The 15,134-nt window shown below is 42.4% G+C and overlaps 1 protein-coding gene across 1 annotated transcript; it reads left to right on the plus strand.

The window, feature by feature from the left end:
• Positions 1 to 2,508: 2,508 nt before the first annotated feature.
• LOC129156142 (uncharacterized) lies at positions 2,509 to 14,989 on the plus strand. Its single transcript, XM_070549790.1, has 11 exons — positions 2,509 to 2,524; positions 2,828 to 3,097; positions 10,602 to 10,687; positions 10,863 to 11,311; positions 11,393 to 11,717; positions 11,799 to 12,044; positions 12,324 to 12,885; positions 12,989 to 13,195; positions 13,307 to 13,632; positions 13,751 to 14,151; positions 14,238 to 14,989. The coding sequence occupies exons 1-11, from the start codon at positions 2,509 to 2,511 to the stop codon at positions 14,815 to 14,817; spliced, it is 3,468 nt and encodes a 1,155-aa protein (XP_070405891.1). The 3' UTR covers positions 14,818 to 14,989.
• The last annotated feature ends 145 nt before the right edge of the window (positions 14,990 to 15,134 follow it).

The following is a 15,134-nucleotide window of genomic DNA, read 5'->3' on the forward strand; positions in this document are numbered from 1 at the left end:
GGGCGCGCCCACCTGCAAACAGGAAAACTCAGAGAGGTTAGCTACACCCATTGTGACATAAACGTTTGGTAAAATTCACCTGTGAGGCCATCATTAGGTGATTTGTTGAGTTTAAGATTTTTAATTCCCCATTTTACTTCCTCAAAAGATAATGGTTCGTCACACTCTTCTCTAAGAGTGGTGCTTGCTTTTTTGACCTCTTCAAGCAAATTAAATATATTGGATGAATCGGAACATGTTTCCATTTTGTACAGATTAGTATAATATTTGGACACAAATTTGGATATAGTATTATAGTCTGTTGTTATGGCATTTCCTATTTTTAATTTAGTTAGGGTACTTCTTTCAATGTTTCATTTTTTCAATGTTAAAAAAATATTTACTGTTTTTCTCTCCTTCCAACCATTTCAGTCTTGATCTTATGAATGCACCTTTAGCTTTTTCCTTATAAATGTCATCTAATTCAGACTGAAAGGAGTTTAGCTGTAATAATTTTTCATTATCCGTAAGATTCAGGGTAATGTTTGATATACTTTTAATTAAAAATTCTATTCTAGCTTTTCTTTTTTTAGTCTTTGCTGAGACTAATGGCATGTTTTCTAACTTCATATTTAAAGTTAAAGTTAAAGTCCCAGTAGTTGTCACACACACTGATGTGTGTGCGAAATTTGTTCTCCGCATTTGACCCATCCCCTGGGGGAGCGGTGAGCTGCAGACACAGCCGCGCTCGGGAACTATTTGGTGGTTTAACCCCCCAATCCAACCCCTTAATGCTGAGTGTCAAGCAGGGAGGCATTGGGTCCCATTTTTTCAAAGTCTTTGGTATGACCCGACCAGGAATTTGAACAGTTCCCAATGTTTCCCAAACTCATTTGTAGAGACTGCTTGTTCCCAATATCGTTTTAAAAGTCTGTTTGTAGTTTCTATAAAGCTACTATTATTCAATAAAGAATTATTAAATTTCCAATAGTTAAATTGTTTTGTTTTATGCTGTTGAGACAGACTACATTTAATAAAAATTGTTTTATGATCTGTCATAACAGTAGGACTTATTTTCACTTCAGTGACCTGTTCATGAAGGTTATCAGAGATCAGCCAGAAGTCAGTTCGGGAACAGCGCGATAGATCTTTATTATTCCATGTTGTTTCGCTGTTGGGTTATGATGTCACCAAATGTCCATTAAGTTGAATCTTTTGCTAAATTTTATAAGATTGTTTTCCTCATCTCTACATTTAGAATATTTAGGGGGGTGTCTGTCCAGTTCTTGAGACCATACCATATTAAAATCTCCTCCCAAAATAATGTTGGCTGAAGGGTATTTACAGGTAAGAGAATGAATAACATTTTCAGTTTCATTTAATAAATAACAGTTAACAGAGTCTGAGTTATACCCATAAATGATCCCTAATAATAAAATATGTGCATGAAGCTCTATTGCCAGAAATATGTAGTGACCTTTATCATCAATTCTTTTATCTAAAATCTTTCCATCAAATTTGTCCTTTAATATAATGACTCCAGCAGACCTATGTACCTATGTAGCTCATACATAGATGGTTCCATTTGTCCGCTGTGGGCTACTCATTGGAGGTTTGCATTTGTAATACCACATATAGGAGTAGTAGTTAGGGAAAGAACTCCTAATCATTTATCTGTGTACACAGTGGAGATGTTGGCTATCTTATTTAGTCTTCAATGGATGGAACAAAATAGAATTAAAAAAGGAATTATATGTACTGATTCATTATCTGTATTAGTGTCAGTTGAATTAATGTCTACCAAGAGTCGAATAGATGTATTATATGAGATATATGAGACCATATTTAGATTAGGGAATTTGGGTACGGTAGTTAAATTTTTATGGGTACCGGCACATAGAGGAGTAGGAAATGAAATGGCAGGTTATTTTGCAAAAAAGGCAATAAGAGATAGGAAAATATTAAATATTGCATATAGTGCTGCTGAAATTAAATCTATCATTAAAGCACATATAATGGAAGAGTGGCAATGTGGGAAAGGGGAGAGAAAGGAAGACATTTGTTTCAGATACAAGGGAAAGTAGGAAAATGGAAAAATATAAGAATGAATAGTAGAGATCAAAGGATAATATCAAGATTAAGATTGGGACATACTGGGCTTAATAATACAATGCATCTGATGGGGAAACATCCAGGTTTGCGTGGTTGTGGGGTGGGGGGAGAAACGGTGGAACATGTTTTGTGTGACTGCATAAAATTTGAGGGAAGTAGAGGGCAACTCAGGGACTGTAAGGAATTTGTTAAATGGTGAAGAAAGGAATTATAAGTTGGTTGTTGGGTATCTAAAGCACTGTGGTCTGTTGCATAGAATTTAGTTTTTATTTATTTATTTATTTATTTTCTTTTCTCGCTCTCCGACTCACACTCCAGCACAGTAGGTGGCGGAAATGCATCTAGCAGTTAGATGCCACCCGCCATTAAACTTGAAGAAGAAGAAGAAGAAGAAGAAGAAGAAGAAGAAGCTACTTGATGGAGAGTCATGGAGGTAGGTGATTCCATCTCTTCCTCCTGTGAAGGCTTGTAATTATGGTCGCTAAGCAATGCACACGGAGTTTTCTTTTTAGTTGGAGTTGAGTCTGTCTTTTCTCTTGAATTCCGTTTATTTTTTTAGTTGGTGACTCATTTTCTCCTTTGTTGGTGCATTCTGCTAGCTTACAACTCACTGAGTAGTTTTCGTTGCAGTTCCTTATTTCTTTCGAAGTTTATCCAACTGCCACCGTCTTAAAAATGTGTCAGTTCTTTAATGTGTGTCTGAGGCGTTTTTTCGTGGTTTCGGGGTTTTAAAAAGTTTATAATGGTTGGAGTCTAAACGCTATAGAATGTTACCCCCTCGCCGCCATCTTCCCGCCGCTTCTCGGTACCTCGGCTAATCAGTACCGCCTCATCAGTCCGGCCGCCATCTTGGACTGGCCCTCGGAGCCCTCGCAGCCCAGTGATGAAGAGCTGGTCCAGGGCGGGCTCCCACTGGAGAGGCGACAAGATGGCGGAGTGAGCAGTTGGTTTATAGCAGGATCCAAAGGGAAAACAGTATTTTTCCAAGTCCAAACGCTGTTTAAAGGTAAGAAAACCAAGCCATAACGTATTAGAAGCGACTTTCATCCGTTTTTTGACAAACTGAGGAACTTTTTTGAAGAGCTAATTACGGTGAGAGAGAGTTAAAGATGGAACAACGTAGCGAAGCTAGCATCGACGATCATGATTATGGCATGGCTGTGATGGATGATATGAGTGAAAACGAACCCCAAAATTTAGAGCAAGCTGATGATAATCTTGAGGACAGTCAAACTGATATGAACAGTCCGCAACCCAAAAAGCTGAGGAATAGAAGTGTGAAGGCAAGAGAGGAGAGTACAAACAGTCTTGTGCAAATGATGGAGATTCTGATAAAAAAAAATTGTCGGGCTGCACGGGAAGTTGGAGAACATTGAAGGGAGAATGAACAATGTTCAAGAAGCTCTAAAAAAGTTGGAGGCTCTAGAAAGCAAACTACAAAACATTGAAAAAAGCACAGAAGACACGAAGAAAGAAACGAATGTAAACAAAGAAAACATCACTAAACTACAAAAACAAGTTGAGTTTCTGGGTGTCGAAAATAAAGCTCTGAAAGAGAAGGTACTGGAAGCTGAGAGGTACAAGAGGAGATGGAACCTCGGGCTTTTTGGGTTAGCTGAAAAAGAGGAAGAGAAAATCAGAGAGGATATCAGCATACTCACAAGGGTGGTCCCCATGTCTGTTGACGAGCTCTGCAGGAATGTGGACACCGTTTGGGAAAAAAAGATGCAAGGAATACCAGGCCAAGACCCATTATCATTCAGTTTGTGTCACGTACGATGAAGGAAGAAGTGTGGAAGATGTTGAAAGAGGCCAGAGTATGCAAGGAGAAGAAGATCATCTTTAAAATGGACTTCTCCAAAGAGGATTGGGAGGCGAGGGAGAAGCTGTGGCCCCAGGTGGAGGAAGCCAGACGACGTGGAAAGAAGGCCTTCTTGAAGGAAGGATACGCCATCATCGATGGGAGGAAGGTCTATATATGTTAGAAATATGATACATTTCAATATTCAGGAAAGGACCAATACACTTTTTTTTTATATACTGTTCCTCTGTTAATATGGGCTGCTATTTTGAGAATGAGATCTCACTAGACCAAACAGCCCAATGTTTTTTTTTTTTATCTTCTGATTGTTAAAGGAGGAGGTTTTGGATGAGATATAACATAGTTGGACAATATTGCTCATTCCTGCTGTTTGGATAAATCCAGAGCGGATAAACTAGGTAACATTCTAGCCATTTGTTTTGTTTGTTATGTCAGTTTTGTTTACTTCTTTGAATGTTAGAGGGTTGAAAAACACCATAAAGCGCAAGGCACTTTTTTTATTTTGTAAAGAGCTTAAGGCCAACTTAATTTTGTTACAGGAAACACATTCAGGCATAGAGGAGGAAAAATTTTGGAGACAACAGTGGGGGGATAATATTTTATATAGCCATGGTACCAGCTATTTGGCAGGGGTTATGATACTATTTAACAAATTTACAGGGAAAGTAATTAATCATAGAGGAGACAAAGACGGCCACTGGTTAATAGCAGCTATAGAAATTTATGATCAGAAATGTATTATACTTTCTATTTATGGATATAATAACAAAACTAAAAACAGAGAGATGTTAGAAAACTTGGGCAGAATGATAACAGATTGGCAAAATGTTCATATGACAGATAAGGTGGTTGTGGGAGGAGATTTTAATATTGCACCAAACTCTTGGTTACCACCTAGAGGTCAGCAACCTGAAAACAATGATATCTTACAAGATTTCTGTTCTATCACTAATACTTTTGACTATTGGAGATTAAATAATCCTACAAAATCAGAATACACATGGATCAGTGCTTCTAATGGAAACCAACGGTCAAGAATAGATTATTGGCTAATCTCACACTCTGTAGGTAACATTGTAAAGAAATGTGAGATTATTACTTCTCCGCTTACTGATCACTGTTTAATAAGCTTAACTTTAATAATAATAAAACAAACATGCTCTTCAGACAGTTTATGGAAACTAAATAATAGCCTTTTATCTAGGGCTGGGGGTAAACGATTATTTTTAAAACGATTATTCTGACGATTATTTTATCGAATAGTCGACTATTCTAATGACTATTTAGAAAATTAATCTAATGATTATTTTTCTATTGCACAATTAACAAAAACCAGAAAATCTCAAATAAATTCCTCAAAAAAAATTATAAATTCTTACTGTAAGAGAATAAACACTACAGGCCTTCCATTTTGTATAACACTGCTTTTATTGTGTTGCGGTTGGTTATGTTCTGGTGACGTGTAGAACTTGGGAGTGCAGGCTGCTGCCTGAGAGGTGGTAGAAGATGGAGTGTCTCCATGCTGCTTTGTTTTGGTCACTTATGTGCGTGAGGCGAGTGGTCTTACGGGTTAAACCAAACTCAGGTGATATTTTACACTAAACCGAAAACCCACAACACTCTAAATGTAATAAAAGGGAGATCTACACCACAAAAAAGATGAACTCTAAACCAAAACGTAACAGCTTATCCCAACGCAAGAAGCTGTTAGCGAAGATGCTAACAGTAGCTTTACCAACGTTAAGTTCAAGTTACCAAGTTTAAATAAACCAAAAACACCCAGCAGCAAACAGACCAGCACGGAGGAGAGACTGCTACCACCAAAACAGCTCTCCTCATGTCTGAAAGAAGCTCCTTAATGAAGGGAGAAGCGCTCCCGGTGATTTTCTACATCTGCGATAGACACGAAGCAGCGCATCTGACCCCGGAAGTTGTTGTCTGTTGCCGGGAGACGAAGGGGCAAAACAGGAAAATAATCTAGTAGTGGACGGACGTTGTTCCGTGTCTTCTGTATTTGGCGGAGATGTTAGTGAAGGCGGAGAAGAGGGTGAACTAGAGGAAAAACGGGCAGATTCCTCCTCTATTTACAAACTCCTGGGGATGCAACAAGTGGGCGCGGTGCGTCGACTTCCGGATCTGACGTCGACAAATTTTTAGAATCGAGCCGTCGACTTCGTCGAGGCTTCGCTACAGCCTTACTTTTATCAAATGAAGGGTTTTGCAAACAAATAAAAGCCCTTTGTCAAAAAGTAAAAAGGATGAATATGTCAAATAAAGGAAAATGGGAATGGTTTAAATTTGAAACAAAAAGGTTAGCAATTGAAATGGGGGAAATTATGAAAAAAGAGAGAAAATTAAAGCAGAAAGAACTGCTAAAAAGAATCAGCCTACTCTGTGATAAAATTAATAACACGGAGGATGAACTAACAGAGCTAAACTTGCTCCAAAAACAGCTTGACGAAATTTATATAGAAAAAGCGAATGGAGCCTTTGTAAGATCCAGGGCTAAGTGGATTGAAGAAGGCGAAAAGAACTCAACATATTTTTATGGATTAGAAAAGTCTAGACAATCCAAAAAGAAAATATGCAAATTAAAAAAATGACACTGTAATAGTAGACCAACATCAAATAAAGGAGGAAGTTCAACGTTTTTACTCAGACCTATATAGTTCTAATTTCTGTGAGGAGGAATGTAAATCCTTCTTCACTCAGATAAAGAACAATATTAAATCTATTGGAGAGGAAGACAGAAAAAATCTGGAGGATGATTTGAATATTAAAGAAATAGAAAATTCCATGAAAAAATGGGAAATCGCCTAGGGATGCACCGATGGATCGGCATTTGATCGTAATCGGCCGATAGCGCCCCTATCGGTTTTGATCGGAATTTTCAAAATAGATCAGAGCAAACCGATCAGGTAGGGTTGTCACGGTAACCAGTGTAGCGCTAAACCCCGGTAAAAAAAAAAAAAGAAAAGTTGACAATAATAACCGTCTTGTTTGTAAAAAAACTATATTATCTTGGTGGGTTTACCGTGGCTGCGGTGTAGGAGCGGTGACCCTTACCAGCCACCGTATCATCTGCTGAAGTTGCCGGCGGCACATGCACGCTTTGTTTACAACAAAACTTTCTTGAAGCTAAAGCTGAAATAATGGTCAAAGGAGGAGACGGCAGCGCTCAGGAGGACATTTATTATCCCTCAAGGAAGACAAAGTCGGAAGTACAGGCATCTTTTAGATATTTGAAGAATGCCGAGGGAGTTTATGGAAGACGGACGGCTATCCTGTTTGCAGCACGAGCAGAAAAAGTGTCTGTGAAAGGCAGCAACACTTCAAATCTCATGACACATCTGCATGACCATCACCCACAACTCTACAGTCAACGCAAGGCAAGCTAACGTTAGCGTTTTAGCTAAAATGCGTGATCCGAGGATTTGGGTTGAGGGAGAATGCAACGAGTCGCTATATAAAGCAGCCGCAGCGCCGCTACCTGCATATAAACCGTGTCGCGGACACCCCCATGTTGAAATGACGCTATGCATTACGGGGCTCCCAGGGGCAGATAAGAGTTGGTCTCTCTCCGAGAATAATTATGAATTTAACAATGATTACTGCCTGATGACATTTTCCCACATCTGCAACGCTCACTGGAAGGACACAAACCGAGGACGATATTTTCCTGATATAGGGTTTATTACTCAAGTAAGGGTAAAAAAGTATCTGATTAGAAGGCTACTTGAGTACTGAGTATCATCTGATCTAATATTTTTAAAATGATGACATCAAACAGACATAAAATAAGAAGTTATGGGCAAATATTGGTATTTTAAAGACTAAAGGGGAAAAATGTAAACAAATAAACAACTTAATTACAAAATAACACATTTTAGGCAAAATTTAGACACAAACTGAGGACAATATTTTCCTGATATACAGGGTTTATTTAATTGTGTGAAAATGTAGCATGTTTAAAAAAAATACCGCGATAATACCGAAAACCGTGGTAATTTTTGTCACAATAACCGCGAGGTTAAATTTTCACACCGTGACAACCCTAACCCCCAAATTCCACTACCTCCGCTCCGACACGAACGCCGGAGCAAAATCGGTCCCGTTGTAGTCAATCAGAGCAATTCCACTACTGCGGCCGTGCTCCGGCAGTGCGGCGCCATGCGCCGCCCTCTGTTCCGGCGTCCGGCAAAAATAGAATCGATCCTATTTTCGCCGGACGCCGGAGCACCTCCGCAGTAAATGGACAGAAATCACAACGGCCCAACAGGAAAAGGAGCGAGCACAATTTCCGTTTTTCACAATAAATCGATAAACAAAAGGCGTTTTTTGTTTCATATGCACAGGTTTAACAACTTTTAACAACTATCAATGGTGGCTGAAGTTTAAATGCACAAAAGTAAGCCATAAATACAGTTTCTACTATCAAAGTAGTCACACTTTGTTGATCCAAACACTGCTGATCTGTCAACACAAATGATGGGCAGATTAAACAGCTCATGCCGATGTTTCTCCCACACAACGGGTGTTTGGATCTAACTTCCGCGTTTACTGCTCGGACTGTATCGCAAGATCTCGAAAATCCCGCGCATGCTTGTTTGCCCCCCTCAGGTCTCCGCACCGGAGCGGAGCCGTTGTAGAGCGGGTACCAGTAAAAATTGAGTTCGGAAGCGAGTGGCTGCGGAAGGCGGGGGCGGACCGGAGCGGAGGTAGTGGAATTTGGGGGTCATACAGACCATTTTAGATTAGGTTACATTTCCTTTATTCCCAGATTATGTAGTTTGTAGCACTCATTATAATGTTGTAGAAAATTTCTGGCCAATGAACGTGATCGGTATCGGTGATCAGCATTCTTTGATATCGGTATCGGTGATCGGCAGCAAAAATCCTGATTGGTGCATCCCTAAAATCGCCCGGTATTGATGGATTGACCTCGGAATTTCTTACATTTTTTTTGGGAAGATGTTCAAGAATTGTTATTAAGTACATTTAATGAGGTTATAAATGAAGGATGTCTTACCCCAACAATGAAAACTGGAATAATAACCCTTCTTCCCAAACCAAAAAAAGATACAACAGACTTAAACAACTAGAGGCCAATTACTCTGTTCTGCAATGATTATAAATAATTAGCGCTATTATATGCAGAAAGACTGAAAACGGTAATTGATGAAATAGTAGATGATAATCAGTCTGCATTTATAAAAGGAAGAAGCATACATAATAATGTGAGATTAGTACTGGATATGCTGGATTATAGGTCTTTTTTGGAAAAGGACAGCCTCGTTTTATTTATAGACTTATTTCAAAGCTTTTGATTCTATAGAACATAATTTTTTATTTTCCACCCTAGAATATTTCGGTTTTGGAAAAAGAATTTGTTCAGAGATAAAAATGTTCTATACTGATATTAACAGTTATGTTTCCTTAAACCCAGGATTAACAAAAAGAATAAATATAACTTGTGGAATAAGACAAGGATGTCCAATCAGCCCCAAACTGTTTATCTTATGTTCACAACTATTAGCATATCTAGTAATAAATCATCCAAATTTTCAGGGTATAAATTTTTTTGATTATGAATTTCGTTTAAGTCAGTTTGCAGATGACACTGTTTTTTTTTCTAAAGGATAAATCTATGGTTAACAAAGCATTACAAATTATTTCAATTTTTTTCCAAAGCATCAGGTCTTCGTCTGAACACAAAAAATTGTGAGTTTCTTTCACTGTATGAATGCACAGATAATGAGATAATGTCAATTCCTGTTAAAAAATATATTAAATATCTAGGAGTTAAGATAGTTGCAGACGAAAAACAAAGAGAAGCAATCAATATGAAAGAAAAAACTGATCAAATACAAAAAACTCTGAACCAATGGCTTAGCAGAGATCTTTCTATTTTTGGGCAAAATTTATTGTCCAAGTCTGGGGGTATTTCCCAATTGATCTATCCATGTCAATCTCTTCATATCGCTCCAAAAACAGTGAAAAATATTAACGCTATTATATACAAATTTATATGGAGAAATAAAACCCACTATATAAAAAGATCCCAGTTAGTCAAAGAACATAACAATGGAGGTATGAAATCTGTGGATTTTGAAGCAATGCTGGGAACATTTAAAACAAAGTGGCTGAAAGAATTTCTAATAAAGACAGATGCAATTTGGTTTCATATTCCAAAAAATGTCTTCAAGAAGTTTGGGGGGCTAAACTTTCTTTTGAAATCACTAAATTGCCTTTTAAATTATCTGAATTTCACAAACAAGTATTGCATTATTGGAAGATGGTATTTACCCATAATTTTACTCCTCATTGTGCCACCTTGTGGAATAATCGAGTAATTGTTGCAAACAAAGTCTTTGTTTAAACAACAGTGGTTTGATCAAGGAATTATCTTTGTGCACGATATTATGGATAAAGATGATGAAATACTACAGTTACAGAATTTTGAATACAAATTTAATAACATTCAATGTCCTCTTCAGGAATATAAGAAAGTATGTAAGGCTCTACCAGTGACTTTGATACAAATGATAAAAAACACAATTCTCTTCTCTAATGTTCAATACCACTTCCTAATTTATAAATAGGAGAATTGAACATCACAGCAAGAAAATGTGAAAATAAATTTTTAAATGGAGCCTTTAAAAAATATACCCCTAACCCTAACCCACAGACGAGGAACTCCTGGAGGCCATGCAGGAATCTCCAGAGCTCCTTGCTGCAGTCCTCCCTCCCCCACCTCCTGCTGCCAGCTCTAAGGTGAGGCATCAGACATTAATTCAATTCAAAGAAACTTCATTAATCCCAGAGGGAACTTAGTTTCAGTACACAATTCTGAGAGCAGACATATATGGGCATAGACAAATGACAAGAGTTGGTGACTGCAACCCGAGTCGCCTTTCTTACTCTGCTGCTTTATTTTCTCTCTCTCTAGATGCTGCCTGAGTCCTGGCAGGCAGCTCTGACTGCAGAACAGCAGGAGTGGATCGGCCGGGTGCTGTTCACCAGGGACGATGCTGGGAGGCCGCATCTCATCACGGAGCTCAGTCCCTGGTGGTACCCTCCCCAGCCCCGGGCGGTCTACAGTCAGCCTCCCGCCTCTCCCGACCCCTTCTTTGCATGTCGGCTCTTCCTGTGGATGCCTCACAGGATGTGGCACCTGCAGCTGACGTGCCCCCAGCCTTTGTGCAGCGGCATCCTGATAAAGGCTGGGCTCTACAGGACCATCCGGAGGGTCCTGGACATCGACGGCTGGTATCTCATGGCCACTGAGTACCTGGAGTGCCGTCGATGTAAGAAGAAGGTCGGAGGGTGGTCACAGGGCATCTTAAGGCAGCTGCCCCCCACCTACAGCTGCCAGTTCCCAGCTGTCCTCACGTACAAGTATGAGAAGAGTGAAACTGTGTGCTCATGCGGGTGTGTCCAGCAGAGTTTAATGTGGTAATGTTTGTTTTGTTCACGCAGGCTGTCCTGTGACCAGAGGGTGGTTGCTATGCTGAGATCTCGCACTCTGGGCAACAGTGCCACTCAGCTGTGCAACACCCTGCGGGAGCAGCATTCCGACGCCTGGATGCGGAGAGCGATTCAGTACCTCGGCGTCTGCGAGCAGTTCCTGGCCTTGGGTACCACGAGGGGGCAGATCGCACCACCTCCCCAGATGCCCCCTGTGCCCTCACCCGTCTGGCTGCTGACCGTTTACGGTTACGACGTGCTGACGCGGCTGGACGAGTACAAGGCCAGGATCACGTCCACCTTCGGATCCATCCTAAAGATGGATTCCACAAAGAAGGTCGGTCACCGCGTTGTGTTTACTTGCTGCTTGTGAACAACAGTTCTGCTGGTCTTTACGCAGGAAGTTCTCTGTGTGCAGGTGACGAAGAAGCTCGCAGGTGCCGCCTCTGGCACGGCCGCCTGGGCTACCAACGTGGGCAACGAGCACGGCCAGGTCCTCATGAGCGTCCTCACTTGCTGCGAGGGCTCCGAGGGCCTGTCCAAGATGGCGGCCGGACTGATGAGGCGGTACCGATTAGCCGAGGTACCTGCCCCCCAGCTCATCTACGTGGACCGCGACTGCTGCAGACAGGACGGCGTGTCCAAGACGGCTGCCTTATTTCCGGTATAAACTTGCATCGTTGCTGACTGACTTATTTAGTTGTTTATTTAATTTTTCATAGCAATGATTCATTACTTTGTTGTGAATTACTTTAATGGATCACCAGGTCACCTGAATTTCTACCCAATGTCTTTCTGAAAATTTTAAAACAATCAGACACCCAAATAAATTTCTGTAAAAGACAATTTATAGAGCAGTGAATGTTTTTGGGGTTCTGATCTTGACTGTGGTGCAGGTAAAACATGGTGTGCAACACTCCAATGACTAACCTCTCTGTCGCAGGAGTGGGAACGGCTCATTGTTCGGCTGGACATCTGGCATCTGATGCGCCGCTTCGCATCAGGTGTCACCACGGAGAGCCACGAGCTGTATCCCACCTTCATGAGGCAGCTGTCTTACTGCATCTTCGAGGTGGACGCCGAAGATGCTCGCCGTCTCGTGGGAGCCAAGCGGTCCGAGCTGGAGGGGACGCACGGGATGGTCAACCTGACGGACGCTGATGTGATCCAGCGGATCAGCAAGGAGGAATGGAGGCTCCACTGCCGCAGGAGGACGCGTGGAGCAGAGGAGTCGACGCTCCTCATCCAAAACCTCCTTGACACCTTCAGAGGGCCCGCAGGACACAACACGCTGAACATCCCGTTGCTAAACGCTCTCCGCATCCAGGACATCTGGGACACGCAGAGGCGCCACCTCAGCTGCATCCAGGACCCCCCTGGCATGCAGCTGTACACCCAGACGGGCAGTCTGCAAAAAGGAGGGGTCAGGCTGCCCATCTATCGCTGCGCGAGGGGCTCCACTGCCCTGGAGTCCTTCCATCTCCACCTGAACCGCTTCATCCCAGGTGAGAAACCAGAATCTGTCAAGAAATCAGTTTTATTTCTGTAAACTGTTCATTTTCAGGTGTCAGTAAAAGCTTAAGCTGATTTTATAATCTAATCACGCAGGAACGTCGGCCAGTGCCAAGTACTTCCAGGCGTTCCTGATTGATGGACTGGTCAGGTGGAACGAGGACCGCGCAGCGGCAGCTGAGGGACACGAGGCGCCTCTGCTGTCCTACAGTGGCCACCTCAGGCACGCCCTTAACCAGAAGAGCCAAAGGGTGTTTGGTCATCAGATGGTTAAGGACTTCACCAAGCCTGCTGCTTACACAGGTAGAGGAACAGAGAAACACGTTTTATTTACTCGTGATTTTTAATGACACTGTGCACCAATACTTTGCTAAGAAGGAGCTTTGAACCGTTTACATTTCCACAAAATCTCAGGTGAGCTCATCGGGGTGGAGTACTTGTTCCAGCAGACAGGCCGCATGCTTGAGGACGTCAGCATGGACCCTGACGCTCCGGACGAGGCTGCTGCCATCACCGACCTGGACGAGGTGGACGAGGGTATCCAGGAGGATGTGGGCGACCATGTCGCCGCCTTCGTCCTTGACGACCCAGCCACCAGCACTTCAGGAGCAGCCCGGTCAGGGGATCCAGCTGTCGCACCCGGGTCTGAGCCAGCACATCCTGCCGCCCCTGCGCATCATGCCCCTCCCGAGGTCCCTGGAAGCCAGACTCCTGAAGAGAAACACTCCTCTGATTCAGAGGTCTTTGATCCCCCCTCTGCTAATCATTTCACAGCTGACCCACCTAATTTTGTTTTTTCACGTATTCAGAGATATTTCAGAAATTTGACTTCTTTTTCCCATTTTCTTTGTTTCTCAGGAGGAGATCCAGGGTCCTGACGGCCAGACAGGATACCAGCATGTCCTGAAGCTGGCTCAGGCCCTGGTGGAGCTCAGGAGTCTCCAGGGACTGTCTGACAGCAGGGTAGACAGACTCATCGTGCTTTGGCAACGCCTGCCAGATCGTGACAAACGACGGATCGTCTACCCTAGCAGATGCCGGGAGAGGCTAGACGCCAGCCGTGTGGTGGAGGCCATGTGCAGCCAGCTCTGCCGTCTTCACCCTGCGGCCAGTCGCGTGGACGGGGTCAGCAGGTCACGCTGGTTCCTAATCCGCGACGACTACATGGCCGTCAGACAGGTGGTGCTGTATTGCCCGAGGCTGATGGCTCAGACCCAGCTTCATCTCTATGAGCTGAACCAGAAGACCATCTCTCAATGGTGAGAACTGGTAGATATTTCCTCGTGTTTCAGACTTCAGGTTAAAGCTTGCAGCCTCAACTCAGCTCATCCTCTTGTCCTTCCAGGTTCAGCCATAGACAGAAGGGGTGGGAGAAAGGTGTGCTGGAGCAGGGAACTGGCACCGTTTCTGCTCCAACTTTCTCCCACCAGCCCATCCCTTCTGCGAAAGGGCTGTCCTCCGTACAGGTGGGAAGAGGACAGCCCTTTAAATACAACCTCCCTGAGGAGCAACAACCTGGTCCCTCCTCCAGGGGACTGCCACCGCCACCACTACCTCCACCTGCTCCTCATCCCGGTCCCTCTACCAGCTGCAACCTCCCTCCTTCTTCTGCTCAGAGCCTGCGCGCCATTCGTCCCTTCCCGGGGTCCACTCCGCTGACTCCTCCTGTTGTTTTGCCTAGGACAACAGCATTTAGAAGGAGGAAGGCAGCGGAGGCTGCTGCTGCTGCTGGCGTGCAGGCTCCACCATCAAAGACAGCCCGCCAGCAGTTCACCTGCAGCAAATGTGGTCAGCCCAAGCGGCTGGACACTGGCCACACACGCATTGCAGGTGTGTCCTACTGCGCATCTGTTGGCGGGAAGTCTGTAGAGGAGTGGAAGAAGGAGATGAAGAGCAAGACTGGAGGAGGGCCTGAAAAACAGTGACTTTTTGTGACATTTTCTTCTTTTTTTTTCAATTTTGGAACTTGTAAATATTGTAAATAATTTTTAGATGTTTTTGTTATTGTGATTTTCAGTATTAAAATGATACACACTTTAAATGTTAGACTATTTTTATGACCTTGGACACAGATACATTTATTACATGTTTTTTATAACATAACAAATATATTTGAACACAAATATATTTATTACATGTTTTTTATAACATAACATAAATATATTTGAACACAGATACATTTATTACATGTTTTTTATAACATAACAAATATATTTGAACAGATTTTTTTCATATATGTTCT

This window comes from Nothobranchius furzeri, chromosome 3 (genome assembly GCF_043380555.1).
Source record: "Nothobranchius furzeri strain GRZ-AD chromosome 3, NfurGRZ-RIMD1, whole genome shotgun sequence".
NCBI classification, from domain to species: Eukaryota; Metazoa; Chordata; class Actinopteri; order Cyprinodontiformes; family Nothobranchiidae; genus Nothobranchius; species Nothobranchius furzeri.

Coding starts and splice junctions, on each gene's coding strand:
- LOC129156142 (XM_070549790.1), top strand. Junction 10,688..10,862: donor CTCCTGCTGCCAGCTCTAAG/GTGAGGCATCAG, acceptor CTCTCTCTCTAG/ATGCTGCCTGAGTCCTGGCA. Junction 11,718..11,798: donor AGATGGATTCCACAAAGAAG/GTCGGTCACCGC, acceptor CTCTGTGTGCAG/GTGACGAAGAAGCTCGCAGG.